Source organism: Strix aluco, chromosome 10, assembly GCF_031877795.1.
Source record: "Strix aluco isolate bStrAlu1 chromosome 10, bStrAlu1.hap1, whole genome shotgun sequence".
Lineage (NCBI taxonomy): Eukaryota > Metazoa > Chordata > Aves > Strigiformes > Strigidae > Strix > Strix aluco.
In genome coordinates this window covers 16,447,446-16,470,455 of record NC_133940.1, presented here as the reverse complement: position 1 = coordinate 16,470,455, position 23,010 = coordinate 16,447,446, and the positions used below count along the sequence as shown (strand labels likewise).

General features: G+C 45.5%; 1 protein-coding gene across 6 annotated transcripts; it reads left to right on the top strand.

Moving 5' to 3' along the window:
* Positions 1-4: 4 nt before the first annotated feature.
* VAMP7 (vesicle associated membrane protein 7) lies at positions 5-22,305 on the top strand. 6 transcript variants are annotated; one of them, XM_074835426.1, is made up of 8 exons: positions 5-81; positions 7,113-7,271; positions 10,464-10,521; positions 11,117-11,254; positions 14,814-14,904; positions 15,505-15,572; positions 17,542-17,634; positions 18,334-22,305. In XM_074835426.1, the coding sequence occupies exons 2-8, from the start codon at positions 7,126-7,128 to the stop codon at positions 18,400-18,402; spliced, it is 663 nt and encodes a 220-aa protein (XP_074691527.1). In that variant the 5' UTR covers positions 5-81; positions 7,113-7,125; the 3' UTR covers positions 18,403-22,305. The 6 variants fall into 6 exon arrangements, with proteins under 6 accessions (XP_074691527.1, XP_074691526.1, XP_074691529.1 ...); XM_074835425.1 differs by having other exon boundaries at positions 80-228; XM_074835428.1 differs by lacking the exon at positions 5-81 and adding an exon at positions 109-207.
* The last annotated feature ends 705 nt before the right edge of the window (positions 22,306-23,010 follow it).

The following is a 23,010-nucleotide window of genomic DNA, read 5'->3' as shown; positions in this document are numbered from 1 at the left end:
GCGGGGGGCGGGAGGGGGGTGGTTAATCGAGCGCGGCGGGCGGCGGCGCCCTGGGAGCGCTCCCTCCTGCCGTGGCGGCCGGTGAGCGGCGGCGGCGGGGAGGGCTCAGCGGGGAGGCCGGGCCCCTTAGGAGAGCCGCCTGGCGCACTCAAGAGAGCGGCTCTGTCGCCGGTCCCCCCCGCTCCCGGGGGCGGTGAGGCTGGGCCCGTAAGGCCGGGAGCGGTTGCGGTGAGGGCGGAGGAGGCTGTCCGGGCGGCCCCGGCTGCCCCGGCGCTGGGGGTGGGCCGCTGCCCGAGGGTGCTGCTGGTCGGAGGCCTCGTTCGGTGTCAGCGGGGGGAGGCGCGGCCTGGGGCTGGGCTGTGGGGGCTCGGGGGGCCGGTTGCTGGAGCGCGGCGGGGGAAAGGCCGTAGCTGCTGCGCTGCATTAACTCCGGCCTTGCTGGTGTCACTCGAGGCAAAGGCTTGCGTGGATTTTAAAGACTGGATAGTGATAAATCGTTACAGTTAGGCTTGCGATGGGGGATGCTGTAAGTAAGCATGCTTTAGGGTGTACATGTTGCCTCTCTAGAGAGCTGTGTGTTCAATAGCTGTGATATTCTGTTTCTTTTACGCTTCTAAAACACGTTATGCTGCCTTCTAGAAAAGGTGATGAGGCTGGAGGAAAAAGTGGGTTAATCGTATCTAGCGATTTGGTTCTGTAACGATGAAGTGGAGGTACCTGAAGTAAGCTATGCAGGCGGGAGGAAGCGGAACTTCTGTTGAGTTGGTGCACGAATGCCATGCTTCTCAGGCTTAAAAATGAACAAATAAACTACAAGGCTTAATGTTGAAATATTCTTTAAAGTAATAATAATTTGCAGATGCTGAGGAAGGGTTAAAGGGAAGTCTAGACTACTTTCTGCTGAAGTCACCATACTTAAACGATCTTCTTAACTGCAGTCTGACAGTTTGCAACTTGCAGGGTTGCAACACCTACACTTATTTCATGTTTAAAGCCACTAGTAATGTGATGCCCCTTGCTTTCCATAAAAAGGGTTTCTGGAAGTATAAGCAGTAACCTCCTCCATCACTTGTTGGTACTGAGGCTGTGAATCTTCTGGCCAAGAAGAAGGACTGACAAGTCCCCCTCAGCAAGCAGGGGCAGCATGGCTGACAGAGGATGGACACAGTTTTCTGGGTTCAGTTCTTGCCCCAGCTGTCTTAACTGACATCTGATAGTTTGTTCTAGATCTTCAGTGAAGTCAGAGCAACAAAGAAGTTGTTTTGTGTCTTGCTTGAAAGTAATAAATCATCCCTACTGAGGTTTTAAACTTCATGTTGAAGACAACCAGTGTTTCTGACATGCTTTAAGATGCTGCAGGTTTTTCTGTGCCCTTCTGTTAAATGCCATGAGAGACTTTGTAGGCAGAAGAATGCTGCATCTTGCAGCGTGACTTGCAGTGAGTAAATAGTCATTGTGATACAAATGCAATACTCACCTTTGTGCTTCATCTCGGTTAGCTGCCAAATGCTTCTGGCACTGCTTAAGGAGCTCTTTGGATCCGTGGTGGTTTTTGGGTGGCTGAGGAATGCAGCCTTTTCCCCCTTTCCCTCCTGATTTGGAGCCTTTCCATGCAAGGCCTACCTGATACCTCTAAGTGAGTTTTTCGTTCAGGAAGGTTTGGTGTTGGCTATTTCCAGCCATTCCATACTGTAAGTTTAGATAGAAGGCAGTTGTGATCTCTAGGTTATACAAAGGGGTGGTTTTAATTCCTGACTTGCTTGTAATTTCTGAGGGGAGATGTTCTCTAGCAGTTCAATAGATTTCTATTGCTAACAAAAGTAATACACGAGTGTTACAGAGCTGCATGGGACACTGCTTATAGAGAGAACTACTTGTTAAATCTGTTTTGTTTCATTTAATTCATTCTGCTCAAAGCTGGGGGCAGGTGTCATTGCAAAGTACATGACTGTTGTCTCCCAAGTAAGGCCGCGGACTGTGAATTCAGTGAGTTGATTTCCTTGCTGCTGCAGGACTGTGGGATCCCACAGCGTCAGGGAGTGTCACCTTACTTGTGGTACTGTTGAACTCTCACCTCGCTAATGTGAGTTCTGCAAATATCCAACACTAAAAGAACAGAGACTTTTAGAAGTTGTCTAAACCACTTTATAATCCTCAGTTTAAACCTGGAGTTCTTCTACTCTGGAAATTAAGGTGTCTCTTTGCTTGTGTGGGCAGGGGGAGGGTGTGTGAATGTTTTTTCTTTTACAACTGCTCCTTTACATTGGTCCTGTTCATTGAGTGACTGCAATGTGAAGAGATTGGTTTCTTGATACTTGCCAGTCACCTGATTGCTCAAGGGACTTAGTCGTGTTTGTTTATTCCTGGTGTTGCACTGACACAGTTCTGGTTCAGTTGTTGGACTGGCCAAAGCATTGCAGATCTTGGTGGATCTGAAGGGACGTGATTGTATGATAAATGCCTCTTGGTTTTGTTAGCATTGGTGCAGATCAGTGTGCTGTTGCAATTGTTCACAAATTCTTTGACATGCTGCTCAGCAGTTCCTCGTTGTTATTAGCACCTGAAGAGATCAGGTGTTGAGTGAGTAGAAAACAGAATTAAATGCAGTTTGTGGAGTTTGTATCTTCTGGCTAAATTGGTTGAAGCTGAAGTGTAGAATAGGGGATGACTCTAAGCTTGTAGAAAATCACTTGTGAAGGACTGGACAGTTGAATATTATTTTTTTAATTTTTGGTCATAGATATTACTTTTTTCTGGGAAAATGTTTGTGTTCTCTGCAGCCTTCTCAGACAGGAGTGAGCTTCTGTCTCTTTAATCAGGAGAAACTCGGAGCAGTTGCATGGCAGTTAATCATTTCTTTTAACAAGATCAGAATCAGCTGTGTGGCTGCCCTTGTCTCTGGTGTGATAAGCATTTAACTTGAGTTATCCAAGGTTTAGTTTTGTTTCATCTTTGTCTATAAACTTGTTGATTTTGGTTTTTTGCTTGGCTTCCTTTCTGCTTCAGCTTCTTCAGGTGGAAGTAGTGGCTCCTGCAGGAGGTTCCAAGGAGTTACTCATTCCTTTATGTTTTAGCTCTGAGTAATCCCCACTTCTGCTCAATGCCATGTCCATCTGAAATGATGTTGTGAGCATCAGGCTAAAGCTCTTGGTCTCTTCAGGTCTGTGGAGGGGAACCTGTGATTAGTAAATTACTCAGCTTGTGTTTAACTAGGGGTAGATGAGTCTTGACTTAGAGCACTGGAGTCCCACTTTGTGACCCTCAGACTTGCCTATCTGTAGCACTGTGCTTTGAAGAGCTGAGAGCAGCTTTCTAAGGCCAGAGGCAGCAAAATATCACTGGAACCTGTGACTACTTTTCCTGCTCTAATGCAATCAACATGTGGTTGATACAGCTATTTAAGGCTGGCTTAAAAAAAAAAAAAGCAAGCTCTGCTAAATTGGCCACGTAAGTCTTCTGTGGCAGGATGTCAGTGCTGGGAACACCCCCAAATGGGTTTTGTGTATGCAGGTTGGCCAGTCTCTGGGCTTTTCTAGATACTGCTTTCTGGAAGGCAGTTTGGATTTTCTGTAGTGGGGCAGCTGTAAAACGCTCATCAAGAAGTGATCTGGCAGGCTGGTTCAGTGATGCTGGAGGGAGAAGGCTGTGGTCGGGCTTCTGAGAAGCTTTGCAAATGACTTGGCACTCTGCTTGTCATGTGATGTTCTTGGTAGTTCAAGAGTTGCAAGAGATGATAGGATGCCTTGGAAGCGTGTTTTTAAACTCCTTTAAGGCATTTGCTCTGAACTGGGAGTGCTGGGACTTAGCAGGCCTTTTTATAACTCTTAATTGTTCCTGTACAAGAAGAACAGTGTGGTGAGCAAAAGGAGCCCTAAAGCTCAAGTACTGTGAGCGTCATGACCTTGACTGGGGCTGGACCATGGTTCTGACTTGGTGGGCCATCAGCTTTGCTCCTTGAAAATATTATTTGCTCTTCATAGCATTTCTCCCTGGAAAAAAGATCCTGAACTTCTGTGAAGTGATTCTCAGTGTTATGAATGACTGTACTGAGTCAGACTGAAGGTGGGTCTGGCTCTGTGGTGACTGGTGGGATGCCTCAGCAAGAGCAGAAGAATAGAAGAAACTCATGATAACACTCTTAGGCTCCAGCAAGTGGCTGCTTGGGTGATAATTTGTTTAACAGTGATTCTTTTTCTCCATAAACTTGTCAGTTACTTTCTGAACTCATGTGAACTCTTTTCCTCCATGAAAACACATGCGAATGAGCTTCAGAAGGTGCATTGTGTGAAGAACTACTTCCTTCTGCTGGAACCTGTTCTTGAACTTTCCTTTAATTTTTGTATTAGACAGTGAGTAATCACGACTTTCTTCTCTGTTTTATATTCTTTCTCCTTGGGTATCTTTGCACTGAGGAGCTTCCTTAGTGTGAAAGGGGGAAAACTGTTACCCTTGCTTTCCCATATTAGGTAACTTCCATAATTTTCTTTAGGTAGACACAGCCACTACTTGAGCATAATAAGCACCACCTGTCCTTACGTTTAAAGATCATCTCCTCTTAGATGTGAAAGAATTTGGTTTTCTTCTGCAATGCTGACAGGCTGGATGCTGACAGGCCGGTTGTGAGCCTGCAAGCCAGCATACCTGTAACTGTGGGAGGAAGCAAAAACAAACTTAGCTGTTTGTCACCTGTTAGTACTGACATTTTTAAATGAGCTGGAGCTTGCTTGCTGCAGTCTTGAAGTGAGGGGGACAAGGCAGGGGAACGGCTGTTGGCAAACCCCAATTCCTTCACCGTCTGCTGGTCTGGGCACTCTTCTCCTCTCCCTAACAGGCTTTGTGCAAACATGTCAGCTGGATATAAATCGTGTTATTTAAATCCCTGAGCCATGTAGAGGTGAGGTTGGCACCAAGGTGGGAGTGGTAGATGGGAAACGAGGTGCATGAGTATTTTGACGGTAATTAAGGACAAGGGAAGGTGTCATATCAAAAAGAGCAGCGGGTAAATGCAACAAGTTGCCTTTGTTCTGAAAACTGGTCTTGCTCTGAGTGTAAACAAGAAACAAGCTGTGCAAAGCAGCATGAGGGGCTTCCCTCTTGTCCTTGGTAGAAATGAAGGGGCATGTATATGAGTCGGAGCAGTGCCAGTCAGGAGGAAGCAAAAGCAGCAAATCTGTTTGGGGGAGCTGCTGCTGAGTTCGCTGGTGTTTCCTTCCCCCTCCAGTTATTGATGCCCTTTTGTTGTGTTACTGATCAGGAAGAGCAAAGGAGAACAGCTTCTCTGGGAACTTGCATCTTCGTGGTGTGAGGCTTTGTCTGGGGTGTTCTCCCTTCCCCTTTACTGGCACTATGAACTCTCTCAGGTTTTATAGAGTGTGCCTGGCTGGGTGCTTTCCTCTGAAGGTCCTTTGAGACCTCTTACTGTTCTGCTTCCCACTTCGCTTGCTGTGACCCCTTGTCAAACTCCTCCTTTGCTGCCTTCTTCCTTCAGCAGTGCTGGCTCTGAATACCTCAGTGCTCCCAGGTAGTTGTAGTTTAGCCGTGGAGTCTATTCTCTGAATAAATCCATGAGTTTATTATTTTTCCCCTCCAATGTTGAGCTCTTAAAGCTGTGAAAGGTTTGGGAGATTACCTGATTGTTGCTGGCCAAGCCTGAATCTGTCAAGCTCAGATGGATAAAGTGAGCCCTGATGGCAGTGGGGTAGTGATTGTAGCTCAACTTCATGGCCTCGTTAACAGCGCTGCATTCCTCCATCACCTCTTCCACTGTTGCCGTGATCATTTGTGCATCAGTTTGCATGAAAGCATAAGCTCTTCAGGGCAGATCTGTCCGCACAGTGCTCAGTAGGACCAACCCCTGATACAGAAGAGATCGATAGGTCACTTCAGTTGGTGCCAGAAGGGTGTGAAGTCTGGCTGGGTGTAGCCTATGTTCAGTCTTTCTGCCTGTGGTCTTTGGATCCTGAAGCTAAACTGTTGCTTTTCTGCTGTTTGTACCTATTTCTGGAGAGGTCTCCAAGCTACTTGGTTGTGTTGAAATAGGTGTGTGATCTTTCCAGCCAGAATACAGACATTTCTAGACACAAAGCAAGGCAGGCAACATGAGGGCAGTCAAGTGCAAAGTGAAAAATAAGATTTTTGGGTATTGAGGGGTCAAAAGTCTTCCCTAAGCCTTTCCTAAGCAGAAAAGAGGCTTATGGATGTACTGGATCAGCCAAGCAGATGTCACAGCTGTGGTCTGACATGTGGTTTCACATGTTAAGTCTTGGGTCTGTCAGTAGATTAATGTGATGATACTTGAGCTGATCAAGTGTGTCCCTTTATATGACAGCAGGCATGTTTTTCCAACTCTGGACACTTGACAGAAGTCTGGCCCTGAAACATGTGTACACTGTAACCTGTCCTGTTTGATATGTATGCAAGAGTGTTGGCTTGTAGAAATGGTGTGTTGCTGAGGGTAATCAGTTTGCAAATGTGCTGTCTTGCTTTGAGAAGTGCAGATTATGTGCTTTTACAGAAGTCTTGGGACAACATGCACTTAGTGAGTGTCTCTAGACCATTAAAAGGGGATGTGTATGGTGTGACTCTAAGCAAGTGGCAGTTTTTCTACTTCAGTTTGATAGCAATCAAAGCCAAGGCCTTACGCCTAACAGTCATGTGTTGGGGATGGTGGGCTTGGTCTGTATAATGAGCTGCTGTTAACATAGCTGCAAGACAGTTACTTCCTTTCTGAACTGGAACTTGCTGGTCACAGGCAGCTTTTTCAGTAGCAAGAAAAAACTTAAGGGTCAGTTGAAGAGCAAAAAAATGTACTAATAGCTAGAAATCTAGGTGGAAACAAGGTAGGCAAAATTCATTATGGGATCACTGACTGTAGGACACCATGCAGTTGCAGTAAGAAAAACCTTCTAGCAGTTATTGTAGTCTTGGTGTCATTCAGAACAGAACCTAAAAGAGGAAATGAGAGAAATTTTCTGATAATGGTATCCTGTCGAAGTATTGAACAGGCTTATGCCTCCCTTCCATTATGTAGAGGGCTGAGAGAATACTGTTGAGATTATGATGCTTTTTCTGCCAAAGAACACAAGTAATTCTTGCAGTGTTTTTATTTCCAGGTAGTGTGAAGCCATGGCTATCCTGTTTGCTGTTGTGGCGAGGGGCACAACCATCCTTGCCAAACATGCCTGGTGTGGAGGAAACTTCCTGGAGGTGACAGAGCAGATCCTGGCAAAAATACCATCTGAAAACAACAAACTGACCTATTCACATGGGAAGTGAGTAATGTTTCTCTTCTGGGTATGGGAGGGGAGACTAGTGAGCATACATGAGGATAGGAATAAATGGAGTGTAGCCAGACTCAGATTTGGCTGTGTTAGTATGCTGATTGAATGTGCAGTCAGCACAATAGCTATTTTTTTCCCCCCAGAATTTTGCAGCATAACCAGGATTTGAATTTGGATTAAGCAGTTGATACGAAATCAAGTTTTCTATTTTTATACAACTCCAAAGTGAGTTGGAGGGTGCTCAGCTGTGAATATCAAACTGTTGGGAGTCTTTGGTATTTGGCTTATGGAGTCTTTTGCTGGCTTTTCTGAGGCTTGAACATGGCTTTAGGTAAAAATATCACCCTTCTCAGATGACTTGTGGATCCTGGTTGCTTTAAGTCATGCTGGCAGATGTTGTAGAGTCATCCTGAGCTATCACAAATCCTCTCTGTGGGACAGAAAGATTTTTCCCAGGCTTCAGCAGATCTCGGTCAATGTTGATAGAATGGAGGGATTAGATGTTACATCGCCTGAGACTGTGCTGACTGACTGCACATGTAAAGGAGGTAAGTCAGTATGCTGGTGTGCAAACTAAAGAAAGAACTGTGGAAAAAGCAAATTTAGAAGTGTTGGACCCTACTTCAGCTCCATCTTTGGAATTGGCAGTGTGGCTGGATTCTCAGTGTTGCCCAAGCTGTTGTGTTAAAGCTGATTTGGCTGCCTGAGGATTCAAGAGATAAAAATTGGGGTAGACTTCCCACATCCTTCCCTGGCTTGGGAGCACTAAATGTCCCTGGGGGAGAGCTTTCTGAGGAAGCTGCCTGCCCTGTGGTCTAAAGTACTTTGGATGCTGTATTTTTTTTCTACTGTAATTTTAAGGGTACAGTTATTTTTCTTTTGTTTTAACTTTGCCTTGAGTGCTGTTCAACCAACTGCAGAGTTGAGTTTCAGGAGTGCCATAGTGCTATTTTTATAGATGAAAACTTGAATTGTGGTAGAGGTGGGTTTGCTCTTCACTGGGGAGCACTGAGATAGGTAAATAATGCATCTGTACTTGCAAAACATGCTGCAAAGTGTACAATATTTTTCTTGTTACTGTTTCCTTAATGAGGATTTAACAAATGTAGCAGAAGATCACTGCCGTTTGTGGTTGTTCTGCTTTGCATTGTGCTGTTAAAACATACAGGTGCCATTCTGCAGCTCTGGGCACTGAGCTTGGCATCAGTGTGTCTCCTCTGCTAAAGTTAGTCTCTTCTGACAAGTCTTATATTGGCTTTTTTCTGTGATTTGGACAACCGCCTCTTTTGTCAGAATCTGCCCACCCTGCCTTCCCTCTAGGAGACGGGTAGGAAGAGTTCCTAGCCGTCTGTTTGGGGAGATTGAATATTTTCACACACCCATGCTTGGAGCTGGCAACTTCTTCCTGCTGTCAAAAAGCAAGGTTTTTTGTTTGTGGAGATACAGAATAGCTTTTATTTTTTCCCTTTGACCATGATAACTGGGGAGAACATGAAAGCCCTGAAGCTGAGTGAGCACAAGGAGTTGTTGTTTTTCCTGTCTGTAGGGTTTCAGGGGTTGTCCTGCCTTGCCAGGGTCCCAGCCTGCAGGGTAGAAAATTGCCCTGTTATCTGTCTGTCTAGGATCCCTTCTCCTTTTCTGAAACAGGAAAAAACTTGAGTTTCTTTTAACTTTGTTTGGACTTCTTAAACTCATTTAATATTTGTTTTTGTTTTTAAGAAGAGCTTCTGTGTCTCTTATATAATCTCCAAGGAAAACCCGCCCTCTAGCATCAGGAGTTCTTGGGGTTATTCTGTCTCTGCTGTTAAGATTCTTCTACAAGTCAGTGGGGAGCTTGCAAGGTAGTACCAGGCAAGCTTTATCTCTCTCCTCCAGGAAGGAGGGGCAGTAGTTGTGGATATGCAGGGATTTTATTTTTTTTATGAGAACAGACCTTCAGGGCAGTAAACTCTACTTCTAGCCCACCCCTAAAGCTTAATTCAATGTTGTCTTATTTATATAATACAAAACCTGAGTTTGAAAGCTACTGAGCTGTGCCCATAGAGCTGTACAAGGCAACTGCTGTGCAGCACATGCATTAACTTGCTTTTATTCTGGAGTTTGTACAAGGGTCTGCATGCTTACTGGGAAAACTTTTGGGAATACACAAATGTCAAAGTGAAAGGATACACAGAGTTTTTAGAGAAGACAAAAAAGTATTCATGTGGCCTTTTTGCAACTCTATTCCTATTCTGTCCTGCTGTACTTGTCAGAAGAATACATCACCTACTGGAGCATCAAATGGTGGTGAGGGGGCAGTGTAATAAAAAAAGCAATAGCTAAAGCCAGTGAGTTGAACTAGAATGCTCTGATCAGTTCTGGGTTGGGTATAAACTAAGGGTGGTTTTTTTTTTCTGGTGGGCCTAAAATAACAACTTGGTTTTATTTTGATAGGAAAATACTGCTTTGAACTGGTTTGCACTGTTTTTCAGGATACTGAGGGTTGCTGTTAACTAACATTGGTGTTCACTCAGCACCACCGAAGGCATCTTTACATGAATAGTTAACCTAGCCACATGATTTGAGCCTGTTTAGCGTGATTATTGTTCTATCTAATTCATTTTCTGCTGTGGTTGCTTTTGTCTCTTAGCCTTTGCGTTGAAAACCGAAGGCAGCGCAACCCAGTGGTTATACAAAGAAGGCTGAAGAAGCAAGTCACTGTGCCAGCGAGGGTCACTTAAAGTATTATCTCTCTGGTCATTCTAACTGCAGCTCTTGTCACGTGTGGATTAGTGCATGGATGCTTGTATGCACATTGATTAGGATTAGATAAAAATCTTACCCCTGGGTATCCTGTCAAGGTTTGGTTCTTACAAGTAGCTGGAAGAACATGGAACTAAGGTGGTTTAACAACTAAATGTCCCACAAAGTTTTTGCTAAGCATGGCATGCTGTGCAGTATGTGAGGCCAGTGATTCTTTAACATGCAGGTGGTCTCTAATTCAGTGTAGGTTATAGGAACGGAGACACTTACCTGAACAAAGATCACTGGGGTATGCTGGCATCTGTGTGGTTTGCTGTAGAGTAACTGGAATTTGCTCTTCTAGTTCTCCAGCCCTTGAAGGCCCTGCAGGCAGCAGTATGTTCTAGATTAGTCCTGTGGCAGCTCCAAATGACCTTTTTTTCCTTTCTTTCTTCTCTGCAGTTATCTGTTTCATTACATCTGCCAAGACAGGATTATATACCTCTGCATCACAGATGATGTAAGTATTTTGGTTACAGCTATTGCACAGACAGGCTCTTTGAAGGTTTTGGCTTTTTTGTATCTGTATGTCAAAACAAATCAATAGTGGGTGTTAATCTGAGGTGTCTTTATTTCCCATTGGAACTACTGCTTGTGTTCTCTTTCACATCAGTTACAGCTTTGAAGTCTAAGCCTGGAACTCAAATGCATATGAATAGTTTTTAGGTTAAGTTTCTCTCTTAGCATCCCCAGTGCAGTAGAATCTAGATGTAGAGACTAGCCTTTAATTGTCAGTGAAATATGCATAACACTCTTCAATTCTGGAAGTGTTGAAGCAAAAACGTCTCCCTCCCTGGAAGAAGGTACCAGGAACAGAATTAGAACTATGGATACCCCAGTAAAGTCTGCTGCCAGCCAACGTCCAGGAGGCTGAGGCTGAAATCTGGCTGCTGTTCAAACCCCAAGATGACCAGTCAAATCCCACAGTGTTATGTGCAGCGTGCCTGCTAAGAACTGATAATTACAGTTTCTCTACAGCTGGCTACATACCCCATTATACTTCATTATTCCTGACTTGATACAGCTCTGGACATGGTCTGTTCTCTTCCTTCCAGGACTTTGAACGATCCAGAGCCTTCAACTTCCTGAATGAAATCAAGAAGAGGTTTCAGACCACATATGGTTCAAGAGCACAGACAGCCCTTCCCTATGCAATGAACAGCGAGTTCTCAAGTGTCTTAGCTGCACAGCTGGTGAGATCTGTTGCTAAATGGGATTTCCCTAACAAACCAAACTCCTCCCCAGAAATTCTCCTTTTATTTTCTTACTCGGAACTGAAGCACCATGCTGAGTCTGGGTATAAAGCCAGGGGAGTTGGCTGTTCTCCCCACACTTACCCTTCAGCTGGGTTGCTCCACAGTTTCGGTGGTAAAAATGAGTTGGGGTTAACAGTGATGCATTAACTGTTTGTACCAGGTAGCTGTGCTGGAGATTAGATCTTAAAGGTAACATTTGAAATGTCAAACCTAGTTGGAGTTGCCCATCCAGTGCTAACATCACTGTTGCTAGATGTAGAGACTAGCCTTTAATTGTCAGTGAAATATGCATAACACTCTTCAATTCTGGAAGTGTTGAAGCAAAAATGTCTCCCTCCCTGGAAGAAGGTACCAGGAACAGAATTAGAACTCTGGATACCCCAGTAAAGTCTGCTGCCAGCCAACGTCCAGGAGGCTGAGGCTGAAATCTGGCTGTTCGCGCTTTTCCCTGGTGTTTGGTCTGCAGTGGTATACTTACAGCACCTGCAGAGAAAACAGACCTGGGGAAAGCACAGGACTGTTGCTAGATGTAATGTCAAATTTAAATTAATGAGGTCAGATGGAAGATAGAGAAGGAATAAATAACTGCTCTGCAACTCATAATATCAATAGCTTCATTAGTGCACAGAACCTCAGGCTATACTGTCTACAAGGGAATTGTTTTGAATCTTCTGTTGAAGACTCGTAAGAGTCCTTAACTGACTACGAACAACTTCATAGCCTGAGCAATGTTGTTTCAGGGTTGTGTTTTGGGTTTTTTTGAGACCTCCCTTGAATTAAAGATGTCATGTCCTTGGAATATTTGCTTTCAGAGCATGTACACAATCTGTATCAGGGGCAACGACCACTGGTGCTTACATGTGGTGTAGGAGGTTCTCAATTTGCTTTGCTGTGGCTGGTGAGCATGTTAGTGCTGCTGCTGTTCTCTGTGAAGGGCTTGGCTTTTTTCCTGCTGGATCTACTGAAAGTGCCAGGTTTGGTGATACTACAGGCACAGCTGGAGAGGTCCTTTGCTGATGACCCATGAGCATAACTCTTGCCTGTAAGTGTAGAAACTGGACAAGCTTTATAACACTCTCCAGCACTAATAGTTGCATGTTGAGGTGCAGGGTGAAGCCAGGACTCTGAGGTAGGTGAAGTGAGGATTTGCACTTGCACTGTTGCTGCCTGAAGTTTGTAGTGGAGTTTGTGAAAGGAGGCGTTTGGTGCCCTCAGTGACTAGTGGGGGTGATTTGGAGCATGTAAAGTTGCACATAGTTCATTGCAGAAACTGTTCTTCGGCTTATGCAGCAGATAGAAAGCAATGAATAATAATGCCAGTGTGGCTCCAGAAGGGCCCAATGCATTGTGCATAATAAATTAGATTAACTTCCTATGTGTGATAGGACTGAGTTTTTCTTCACCAGGCTTTGATATGTGGAGATTGAAACTATATGAAGTGATGACTCATCAAATTGTAAGCTGTTCATGGTGGGAATAAGCTTAGTGAATTGCCTTATCAGAAGAGCCAGGCAGTCTTCAGAGCCATGGTGCTGATATTCCTCTATAAACCCCAGCGTTTCCATTTCTCTAAACCATAAGAGGAGCTGCCTACCTTAGCTTTTGCATATTGATGGAAATCCAGGCATCAAATAATAGAAGTTAAGTGATGACAGAAAGCTCTTTCCTCACATGGCTCTAAAACTTGCTGAGATGAGCGCCCTGCTGACTGAACTTTACATGTAGTGGAAGAGCAGGACTGTTATCTAAGTGATTCCTGTAACTTAAAGAGTTTGTATGTGAGGCTGAGGGTGAGGGCAGAGATCATATGGCAGTTCAGAGATCATGCTACAACTCAAGTGTAGCACACAGATAATACTGAAAAGGGAAACTACGTTCACAGTAAAACCAGTGACCAGCTTTGATAGCATGCCAGTTCTGCACCTTTCCCAAAAAGAATAACCTCTGAGGAGAAGGGTCAAAGGAGCTGTCGCATTCAGTGCTATAACCATTAATTATGACCTGAGTATGTGGATGATGTTAGAGACTCTTGCTTCCTGTGTTGTCAGAAATGGATGCAAATCAAACACTTATTCAGAAGAAAACTGTGGTCTAAGTAGCCATGTGGGTGGTCATGAAGTAGGTCAATCGGGATCTCGTCCTGGCCTCTGCTGTCAGTCTCCTTAGATGGTCTCTTGTTAAAGTGGAGATTTTTGTGAAGGTCTTCAGATGTGAGTGTAAGGGCTACAAGTTTAGAGGTAAACAATGGTATATCTATGAGTCTTGCTATAGAGACCTATTTCCCTGGGTGAAGGTGACTTAAAGGGAGCTGGAGCTAAGCAGTGTTTGACTGCAGAGGACCTGTGATGAGAGCAATGACTTAAAATCAATCCAGGAATAGCAAAACTTAGTTATCCAATGCTGATGGCACCTCAGTTTTCCCTCCTTTGATTCTGCAAACACTGTGACACTCCTTTTAACCTGGGGATGTTGCTAGTGCTTCTCTTGCCCAGCAGTCTGAACTGTGCAGTCACCAAAGGTTTGCTTGTGATCCGAAAACCTGAAGAACAGTCTTTGAGCAAAGTCCCTGTCACTTCTGAAGGGAAGAGAATGAAGGGGAAGGGCTGACAGGAGTGGTGCACAGGTTAGCAACATGGCCTGGTTTTTGGCTTTCTTGCGTGAGGCCGCAGAACGGAGTGTGCTTCTGTAGGTATCCAACAAGCTAGTGGGGGAGCTTGCTCCATACAGACACCGAGCATGCCACTGGGGTATCTAGTGCGTGCTTTTCCCACTTGCTGTGATGCACCAGAGGGATTTGATACCAGCAAAGCTGTCAGACTGTAGGGGGTGGGATGTGATATCCTTCTGGGTGGGTCTAGTATGCAGCAGACTGGCTCCTGGCTGCTTGTATCCTCTCCACAGGGAGAGCAGTTAGGCAACTCAAACTGGCCATCTTCAACATCTGGTGTGGCGTTTCCAGCTCACGGGCCCTCCTCACCTTTGCTGGAACTCCCTCTGATGTTCACCCACAGAGATGGCTGCATGTTCTCTTGCTTGTGAAGTTGCAGGGTGCTCTTGATGTGCTGTAGAGAAGGTCATGGAAGTGTGCTGTCTTCATAAATGGTTCAGAAATGATGTGTGAGAGTGGGACCACTGATAGTAGCCAAGGCATTTAGTGAACCATATCTCACAGATTCTTGTCTTAACTTTCCTTCCTTGCTGCCAATTGCTAAGACTTTCAAAGGGGGTTGTTATTTCTGGGCACTCTGGAAGTTGCAGGCACCTGGCTGCCTTGCAGCTCATGCAGAGCAGGAGCAGGTGGGCATGTGTGATCTCTAAGTGGCTGAGAGGGGCAGATTTGTGTCTACTACCCACTTATAAATGTCTCTGGTAATTTGAAAACTCACATTTATGTCTGTGCTGTTCTGCAGTGACCAGGAGTTGCATTTTTTTGTCTTAAGGAACTGAAGTGCAGTGTCGAGGGTCCGTGCTTTCACTGACTATTCATTTGTTACAGAAATACCACTCGGAGAGCAAGGGCACTGACCAGGTGGCAGAGACGCAAGCTCAAATCGATGAACTTAAAGGAATCATGGTTCGAAACATAGGTATCTGGCTTCCCTGCATGCAGAGCCCTGGGCCGGAATGGCAGTCCCCAGGGAGAGTTACCAAGAGCGAAGCTGATGGTGGGGCAGCTTCTCTTGCCAAAATGAACTGGTGAAGAAGGGGCTGGGGGAGCTCTGAGTTTGCAAACTATCGCTTGTGTTGAGCTTGACTGAGGGTGGCACGTGGGTGTGAGGAGCACTGAGATGAACTTGCACTGCTTGTGATGGGGTGAAGCACACTCTGGATTTGGTCTGTTGGTCACTGTGGTTCTCCTGCAGCTGCTGTGAGGAAAATGCTCCTCAGTAGCTTTTTTTTTTTGGTCAGATTCTGGTTTGGATTTTGACAAGTCTGACCACTTCAAATAGAGGGTTAGATCTGGAATTGACCAGAACTGAGTCAGGTCAGTCCCAAAATGTAGCCTGTGTGATGTGAGACTGTTCCTTAAGTACTGTTGCCTGGCAGTTTCTGAAAGGCTGAGAACTACTTAATGTCCAGTAAGCCCCTGCCAAGAGTTCCTGGCTTGCAGTTGGGCTTGGGTATTGGAAGCAGCTTTTTGCACTGGGATTCTACCTACAGATTTGAATTTTTGTCTCTTTCTCCAGACCTTGTGGCACAAAGAGGAGAGAAGCTGGAGTTGCTGATCGATAAAACAGAGAATCTTGTGGATTCGGTAAGTCTGGGGAAGAACTTAAAAATGGGAAGTAATGTTATTGCATCACTTGTGCTCATCAGGGAGCAGTGGAGGTGAAGATCAGCATCTAGAGCCACTTTTTAACAGACTATGAAGCATTTAGATCTACAGGTAATCCTTCCCCTTGTCAGTCACAAGTCCTGTCTTATTCCCCCCACTCCCTATTGCTGTTTCACAAGCTGCATCCTGGCCCTGCAGCTCCTTTAAGAGAATGCAGGTATCCCGTGTGTCTCTGTCCTGCTAAATACTGCTGCACCACTGGCCAAATGCTCTGCTCCCAAGGACCCACTGCCTGCTGCCCCATCCTGTTAAGGAACCATCTTCAACTTGCTCCTGTTTGCTACAACCAGTGCACAGGCTAACATTCTGCCAGCACAAGTGGTGGTGATTCTTGTCCTCATCTCTTGTGCCCAAGCCAAGGAAAACCCACTCTGTCTGGAGTAATAGGAAATCCAAACATCTCTAAGCTGGCAAAAAGTGTTCATGCTTTAGAGAGGTAGTAGAGATGCTGGAGCTTACCCAGTAGGGAATGCTGTCCTCCAGCTATGAGGTGTTTAAACCTTACTGTTTCCTCAGGGGGGTGGAAAGAAGTTGTCTAATCTCAGGTAATGCTTTAGACAAATGGTCTGAAATTCCTTCAGCAATTAGGCTGAATTCCTGTACGAGCTCTCCCAAGGTGTGTTGATTCTTGGAAACCATGTAGAAAAGTGAAGGAATGGGATATGCCTCTAGTATGAATGTCTTACAGCCTGATGGCGAGTGTCCTAGGAGATCCAGGGCTGAAGGTCTCAAACTTCAGAGTAATGGACTGTTTTATCACTCCTGTATGAGCTCTGACCACCAGAATATTGTGCATAAACAACACGTTAGAACCCTCCTAGCAACAGTGGCAAGGGCCCCCTTTTGGGAGGGAGGTCTGTAGAAGCTGGTGGTCAGAGGAGAACTAGCCTGGGCTGAGGTGAGGGGTGTTGGTATCCAGAAGTCTGCTTCCATGTCTAGAAACTGCACGGCTGAGCAAGAAAAGTGCTCCCGAAGTACAGGTGGTGGCTGAGCATGGGAATCGGCTTGAAGTCAGAATTACAGTTCATAGGGATGCAGTTCTGCCTGGTGGAGCCTTGTCTGGAAGAGTTGAGGGCTGGTTTGTGGGGAAAACCTGAAAATATCCACCAGAGTGTGCTGCTGAGTTAGCTTGCCGCAGCCTTTCTCCAGGCAGGCATGGCCTTGCATGAGCTGCTCAGGGAAAGCATGTGAAAATAGATGCACTGATACAGCCTGGTGGGTGTTTGAGGTCGTTCAGTGACCAAAACCTGTTTGGAGTGGCTGGAATTGGAGGATACAGAGAGGAGACTTGCAACAGGACAACAACAAGCTTTCCATAAAATGCAGCAAGCCTAAATACTGAAGGAAAGTTGTAGCATTAAAGGACTTGTCTAGTCTCTGTGGAGCGGCTGTCAAGAGTAGCAGGATGGGTTGTCTTGTTTTGGCAGGTGTATTTACAGTAATCAAGTTGCATGTAATGTGTTGGTGATTAGATCAGTAGTTCCGTAAATATTTTGGAGCACTTCAATTCCCAAAAGGTTGGAAGTCAAATGAGAACCCAACCAGTTGTACTCTAAGGTAAACTAATCCTTGTGGGCAGCCTGCTGACCTGGTGATCCTCTGTGTTTAATTCTCCCAAGCTGAGCATGGGAAGGCATAACCCTGAGCTGGTTCTGGACTTACTCTTACACTTTATCTTGCCCCTGAAGTAGTGTGGGAGAGTTTTCTCTTGATGCCTGTTCAGTTTTGTATTAGTGTAACTGCGGGAGTTAAACGGCTCTGGAAGAGATAACGGCAGTGGTTTGGGTTATTAGGGAGGTAGTAGCTGGGAAAAGCCTCTTCATCTTGGGATGTAGCTTCCCTTGCAGCAGGTTCAGGAATGAATTACTTGTTTTACTTTCTCTTGTAGTCAGTCACTTTCAAAACTACCAGCAGGAACCTTGCTAGAGCCATGTGTATGAAGAACCTCAAGCTTACCATCGTCATCATCATTGTATCAATTGTAAGTATGGAGCACAGTAACCTTTAGCTCTTAAGTCAGGCTTAACTACTGGAAAGTGCCAATAGCATATTGCTGTCATTAGACATGCATGTACTCATCTCTGTGCCTGGAAGGGCCTTAGCTGTAAAACAAGTGTTTTGATGGTCTTGTGTGAGGAGAGACAAGCATCGTGCCAGGCAGCTTTTCTTGTCAAGGCAATAGGAGAAGCTTCCCAGACAGTTCTGTCTGACTTCTACGTGCCTGTCATAGGCAGCTGCCTTGCTAGCTCTGTTAGAAGCGGACGTATTGGGTGTATGGCTACTCTACCTGTAATGGCTTTTCAGGCCTTAGTCCTGTTAGTATCTTGTTACTTTGAAGTAGCTTTTCTCGCTGTGACAGCATATGTCCAGCCTGTAATCAGCGCAAACAGGGCTAACGTGAGGATGCTGAAGTGTAGTTGCAGGTTAGGTCTGTGAAGTACTTTGTCACCACCAAACTGTCATTTGTGTCTTGCTGGAGGACAGGTCTCATCCCCACATTGCTGCGGGGATGTGGAGGAAGCAGCACTGGCACAAAGTTCCGTGGGGCATTTGACGAGTTATTTAGGGCTTTGATAACCGGGGGCTTCCAAGCTTGTGTTCGGATTGCCAGGGCAAGTCAGCAGTTGACAGAGTGACAGAAGTGTAATTCTCTACTGAAGTGGCTGCTTTCTTTCTCCAGGTTATCATCTATATCATTCTGTCGGCTGCCTGTGGTGGGCTTGCGTGGCCAAGCTGTGTGCAGAAGTAATTGGAGGCAGCTGGTGCTGGTCACTTGGAGATGAGAATCACAGGAGTGTGAAGAAGCAACCTACCGAATAACTCTTAATCTTTCACTACTGACACCTTCTCATTCTTCCATCCCTCCAGGACTTCAGACTTTTTTGCCTTATCACCCCAAACAGGCCCAGCTGGTCACTGCTCTGCAGCTGGACCCTCAAGAATGGGCTGGTTTAAATTACTTGAAGGGATTTTTTTTTTGTTGTTTCTGTCCCAACTACAGCCTTCTCAGCTGGGTGGGCAGTACGTCCAGCTCTGGAGGGTTATGTGCATGCTCGCCCATGTGTCCGTGTAGCTTTGCACTTCCATGTGAGTGTGCGGGTGGAGAACAGTACTGCTAGCACCCTGCGGGTGGTGGCAGAGGGTTGTTCAGGGTGGGCTGAGCCAAATAATGGTGGAGGTACAAGATGGGTGTATGTGAATTTCCACTGTCTACAAATATTGGAGATCCAGGTGCCTCTCCCTGCATGTCTGGCCTCGTGTAGGGTTTCAACACATAGAGGTTGCAAGGGTAATAGTGGTAGCACCAAAAAGAATGGCTTTTGGGATGGGGCTTTGGGCACTGTGTGATGGAGGTGCTGCTTCTGGATGAAATCTCCCTGTTCCTGGAGGTCTTTCTGCAGGTGGTAGGAGGGTGTTGGGTCACCTCAGCATTTTGAAAAGGCTGCCTCTTCATCCTTACTTCTTCCTCATCTCCCCTCGCCTTAATTTGTGGCTAAATCAATACAGTAAAGGAGATGGTCGCGTATAGTTAAGGTTGCAGTAATGTATCTGCTTTCTCATGTTATTTCTCCTCTTCTTCTTTTGAGGGTGGACTAAAATGAATACTAATGTTATCACTTTGCTAAGGTGACATTGGGGGCCAATCTGTTGATCTGGCTTGATAAGGTGTCAGGTAGCTGCTGCTTGTGCTTCTACTCAGAAGGTGTGCGCTAAAAACTGAGGACAGAAGGGACAGAAGGTTGGAGCTGAGGGATGGTTACTTTCTCTATGGTCTGAAGAAAGGCTCTTTCAGAGGATGTAGTATGTTTACTCCTCTGAAAAGAAAAAACCAAACCCCAAGCCAAACCCAAGGCTAATAACCAAATGTAGGATCAGGCGTGCCGATGACGTGCGGCTATCAGAGGACGGGCTCCTTTGCCTACTCCTGGAAGCAGTGACTGCTGTATTTCTGTCCCAGGTGGACACCAGCCATCAGGCCAGTCCTGGCGGACGGGAGCCAAAGCTGCTGTTGCCTGGGCTGAGGGGTGTAGAGACTTCTGTCTTGTATCTCACAGGCTTGTGTCCAAGAGAAGGAACGGAAACAACTGAAAGCTCATAAAAGCCTCAGATGCTCTGCAAAGGAAGCTGCATCTCCTTGGCCCAGGGAAGTGGCTTCTGATGGTGGAAGCTGCTGAGGTAGGGGAAGGGGAGGCTTCACCTGTGACTCAACTGGAGTGTGGGGTTGGTGCCATGGGCTCCCTTGTGCCCTGCAGCGTGGGCTTGCCCCAGGCTATGATGCAAAACTGCTGTTCCTTCACATGCTTTTCTTGGTGTGTTACGCTGACCTTGGAGCTTTCCAGCAGCTGCCAGATAAAGAATTCTCCCACAAACTCATATGCTTATTTGGATTTGTCTTCTACTAGACTGAAATTTAACTAAGAGTAATCAGATCTTGATATCCAGGAAGTGTCAGTGGTTCTGGTCAGCACTGTGGGCACTGGCCTCTGTTTCCCTTTGTGTTAATTGAAAGCTTAGAGAAAGATGTCCTTCCTCTTACCTCTTCCTCCTCCAGCCACCCCCAGTTCAGTGTACAATTGCGCATGTTTTAGGCATTGTTGATGTTACTGTGTTCATTTCTATGATTTGTCCTATGTACAAATACTTTTTAAAGAAAATACTTCCTTTCCTTTTAAAGGATGCACTGAGGCATTAGTGTAAAAACAAAGGTAACTTGATTTAAATAAAATTACTGTACAGAATGCAGATTTTCTTAGTTTTGTGAAAGGTGGGTCTAGCACTAGATGTAGCCTGGTGGTAGGAACTAGTCTAGGAAAAAACAGTGTGTAGCTGGGGGTGTGGGTCACCCTCTGTGTAACACTGTGCTCTAGGCTTGGTGTCACCCTTCATGGCTGCTTGGAGAGGTCACGGGTGGAAGTCCTGCTGTGGAATCGTTTCCATGATGGCTGTGTAAAATCTCTCAGCTTTGGAAGGCTTTTGACTTTGTTTCTTGTGTCATGACTTGGCAGGGGCCTGTGTCTGGTGGTGGAAAGAATTTGCTTCTCCCTGCTGTGAACTCAGAGTGTCTGTGTGTGCCTGGGACAAGGGATGCTGAGGGACACAGGGTGTGGGTGGGGAGGTGTGGCACATGCATCTGCCCAGTGAAAGCAGAGCTTCTTGGCTGCTCAAGTGCAGCAGCTCCTGACTGCCTTTGTTCTCAGGGCTTTGTGGTAGTTGGGGCCTTTGGCCAATGGGAGCTGCTACTGACTACAGGTCAGATTCGGCCTGGGTATAAATGGAGCCCCCTGGGGGAGCCATTTTGAGCTCATCCCCTGGAGCTGCACGCTGTGGTTGAGGACTCTCCCCTTGGGTCAGGACGCTGCCCAAGGAAGCTCCTCGAGGTGCCTTGGGTCAGGACGCTGCCCTGAGCAGGTCCTCAAGGTTGAGAGCCCTCACTTGTTAGGTGAGTGATAAAGCGTTTTGGGTTGCCATTAAACCCCAGAAAGTTGTTCTGGTCTCCTCTCACAGACATTCGAACCTGTAATTTATGGAGAGCTAGTTAACTGTGTTAATAATTAATTTTTTATTTTTGGTGGTTGGTTGCTCATTTGGGAGCCTCCATAACAGGAGGATATGAAAGGAGGAGTGAGGACACAGGCAGGGGAGGGGTGTTACTACTGGGAAGCCTAAGGAGAGTCTATGGAAAAACTTTTAAAGGCACTTTTCAGTGATATAAAACCCTTGTCTTGAGGGAAATCCCCAGTGCTGGATGCCTTTCCTCTTTGCTAGTCATAACTGGGAAGAACCTGCTTTTCTAGAAGAGGTTATTGCACAGACTGAGTCACTGCTCCCTGTCTTGCACTAGAGCCTCACTGTAAAAACGCTGTAGCCTTTCATCTACCTCAGGAATGTTAAATGCTGATGTCGTATTAGGTTTTTGAAGCAGGCTAATGCGTCACTATGAGGGAATTGGATTTCCTCTTAAACTTGCAGAAACTGAGTTCAGTTGATTGTTATCTTGGTTTGAGGCAAAGCTGCATTCTAATGATATCTGCTAGGGCTCAGGATGATGTAGAATATAAAAATCTGATGGAAGATCACTTGGTGTGAGAACAGCATAGAAAAATGGAAGGATAAAAGTTAAACTAACATCTCATTAGTGTGATAGTTCTTGCAGAGCTAGGTTTTGTGCTTAATGTTCCTGATCTATGGCCCAAAAGCAAACAGGTGGCCCTCTCTCCAAGGGGGACAGCCATCTTCAAGTGCTGGTCCCTCTCAGACTGGTATTTGAAATGCCCAGGAATTCAAGCAGAAGCTAACCTTCCAAGGCCCTGGTTAACCTTGTTGCTTACTTTACTGTTAAGCCTCTGTGTATCCAGATCTGTATCGCTGTAGACATCCCTTCTGCAGTTCTTCATGGAAACAGGATCACATGCCTGATAAGCTTTAACTAGAATGCAACCTTGAACTATTTAAACATTTTACTTTTCCAGACAGTTTTTGTTCTTTACCTAGCATTAAATCTGTTAAGTATCCATTAAATAGTAGCAGCTGTCTCAACCTGGGAGGCTGCAGAGAAATGCACTGCCTGGAAAATGTACCTCTGGAATATAGACTATAGTAAAGACAAAACACTCAAACCAAGAATAAACTCAAATAGAGAAATCGAACTGAAGTGGGGCTGGTCTTTCCTCCTTCTGTACCTGGGGAAGGTAAATAAGTTCAATGGGACTAGGTTCCAGCTTTTCCACAGGCAGAAATATTTGCAAAGAACCTTCTCCGTAAAGGAAAAGCCTCACCAGGACAGTGTTGTAAACCTGCAAAGCTCTATCAGGGGGTAGTAAGAAGCCTATTGGTGTAAAACTGGTTGTGTCTGACATTTTTGCTTATGGAAGGGAGGTGTTTATATAGCTCCAGTTCCATCTCTGCCTCTTCTCTCAGGTGTAATGGTGCTTATAACCTTAGCCCTTTCAGCAAGATTTACAATGCTGAAGAGGGTTATTTCAACTTCAGGAAAGTAATGGTATGCAGCTCTAAGAAGTTTGTAGTAAGATACTGATATTCCTTAGAATGAGCAAATGGAACTTGGAAAAAGAAACCCTTGCTACTTTTCAGTTACTGGCTTACAAGTGCATCTCTCGAGGTGACCAACCCACCCTTGGTCTCAAAGCTTCCACACCTGGTGCTGAAAGCTCCTATGGCATGACTACTACTGCACACAGGGCTGAGAAGAGTCAGCTACTCCCACAGCCAGTCCTGGGCCAGGATTATCCTTCTAGGCAAAATGACTCTAGTACAGGAACACATAGGTGAGCTAGGCTGAAACAGCAATTTGATATCAACTGTCTCTTCCTCTTTTTTTTTCTTTCTAAAGCAAGCT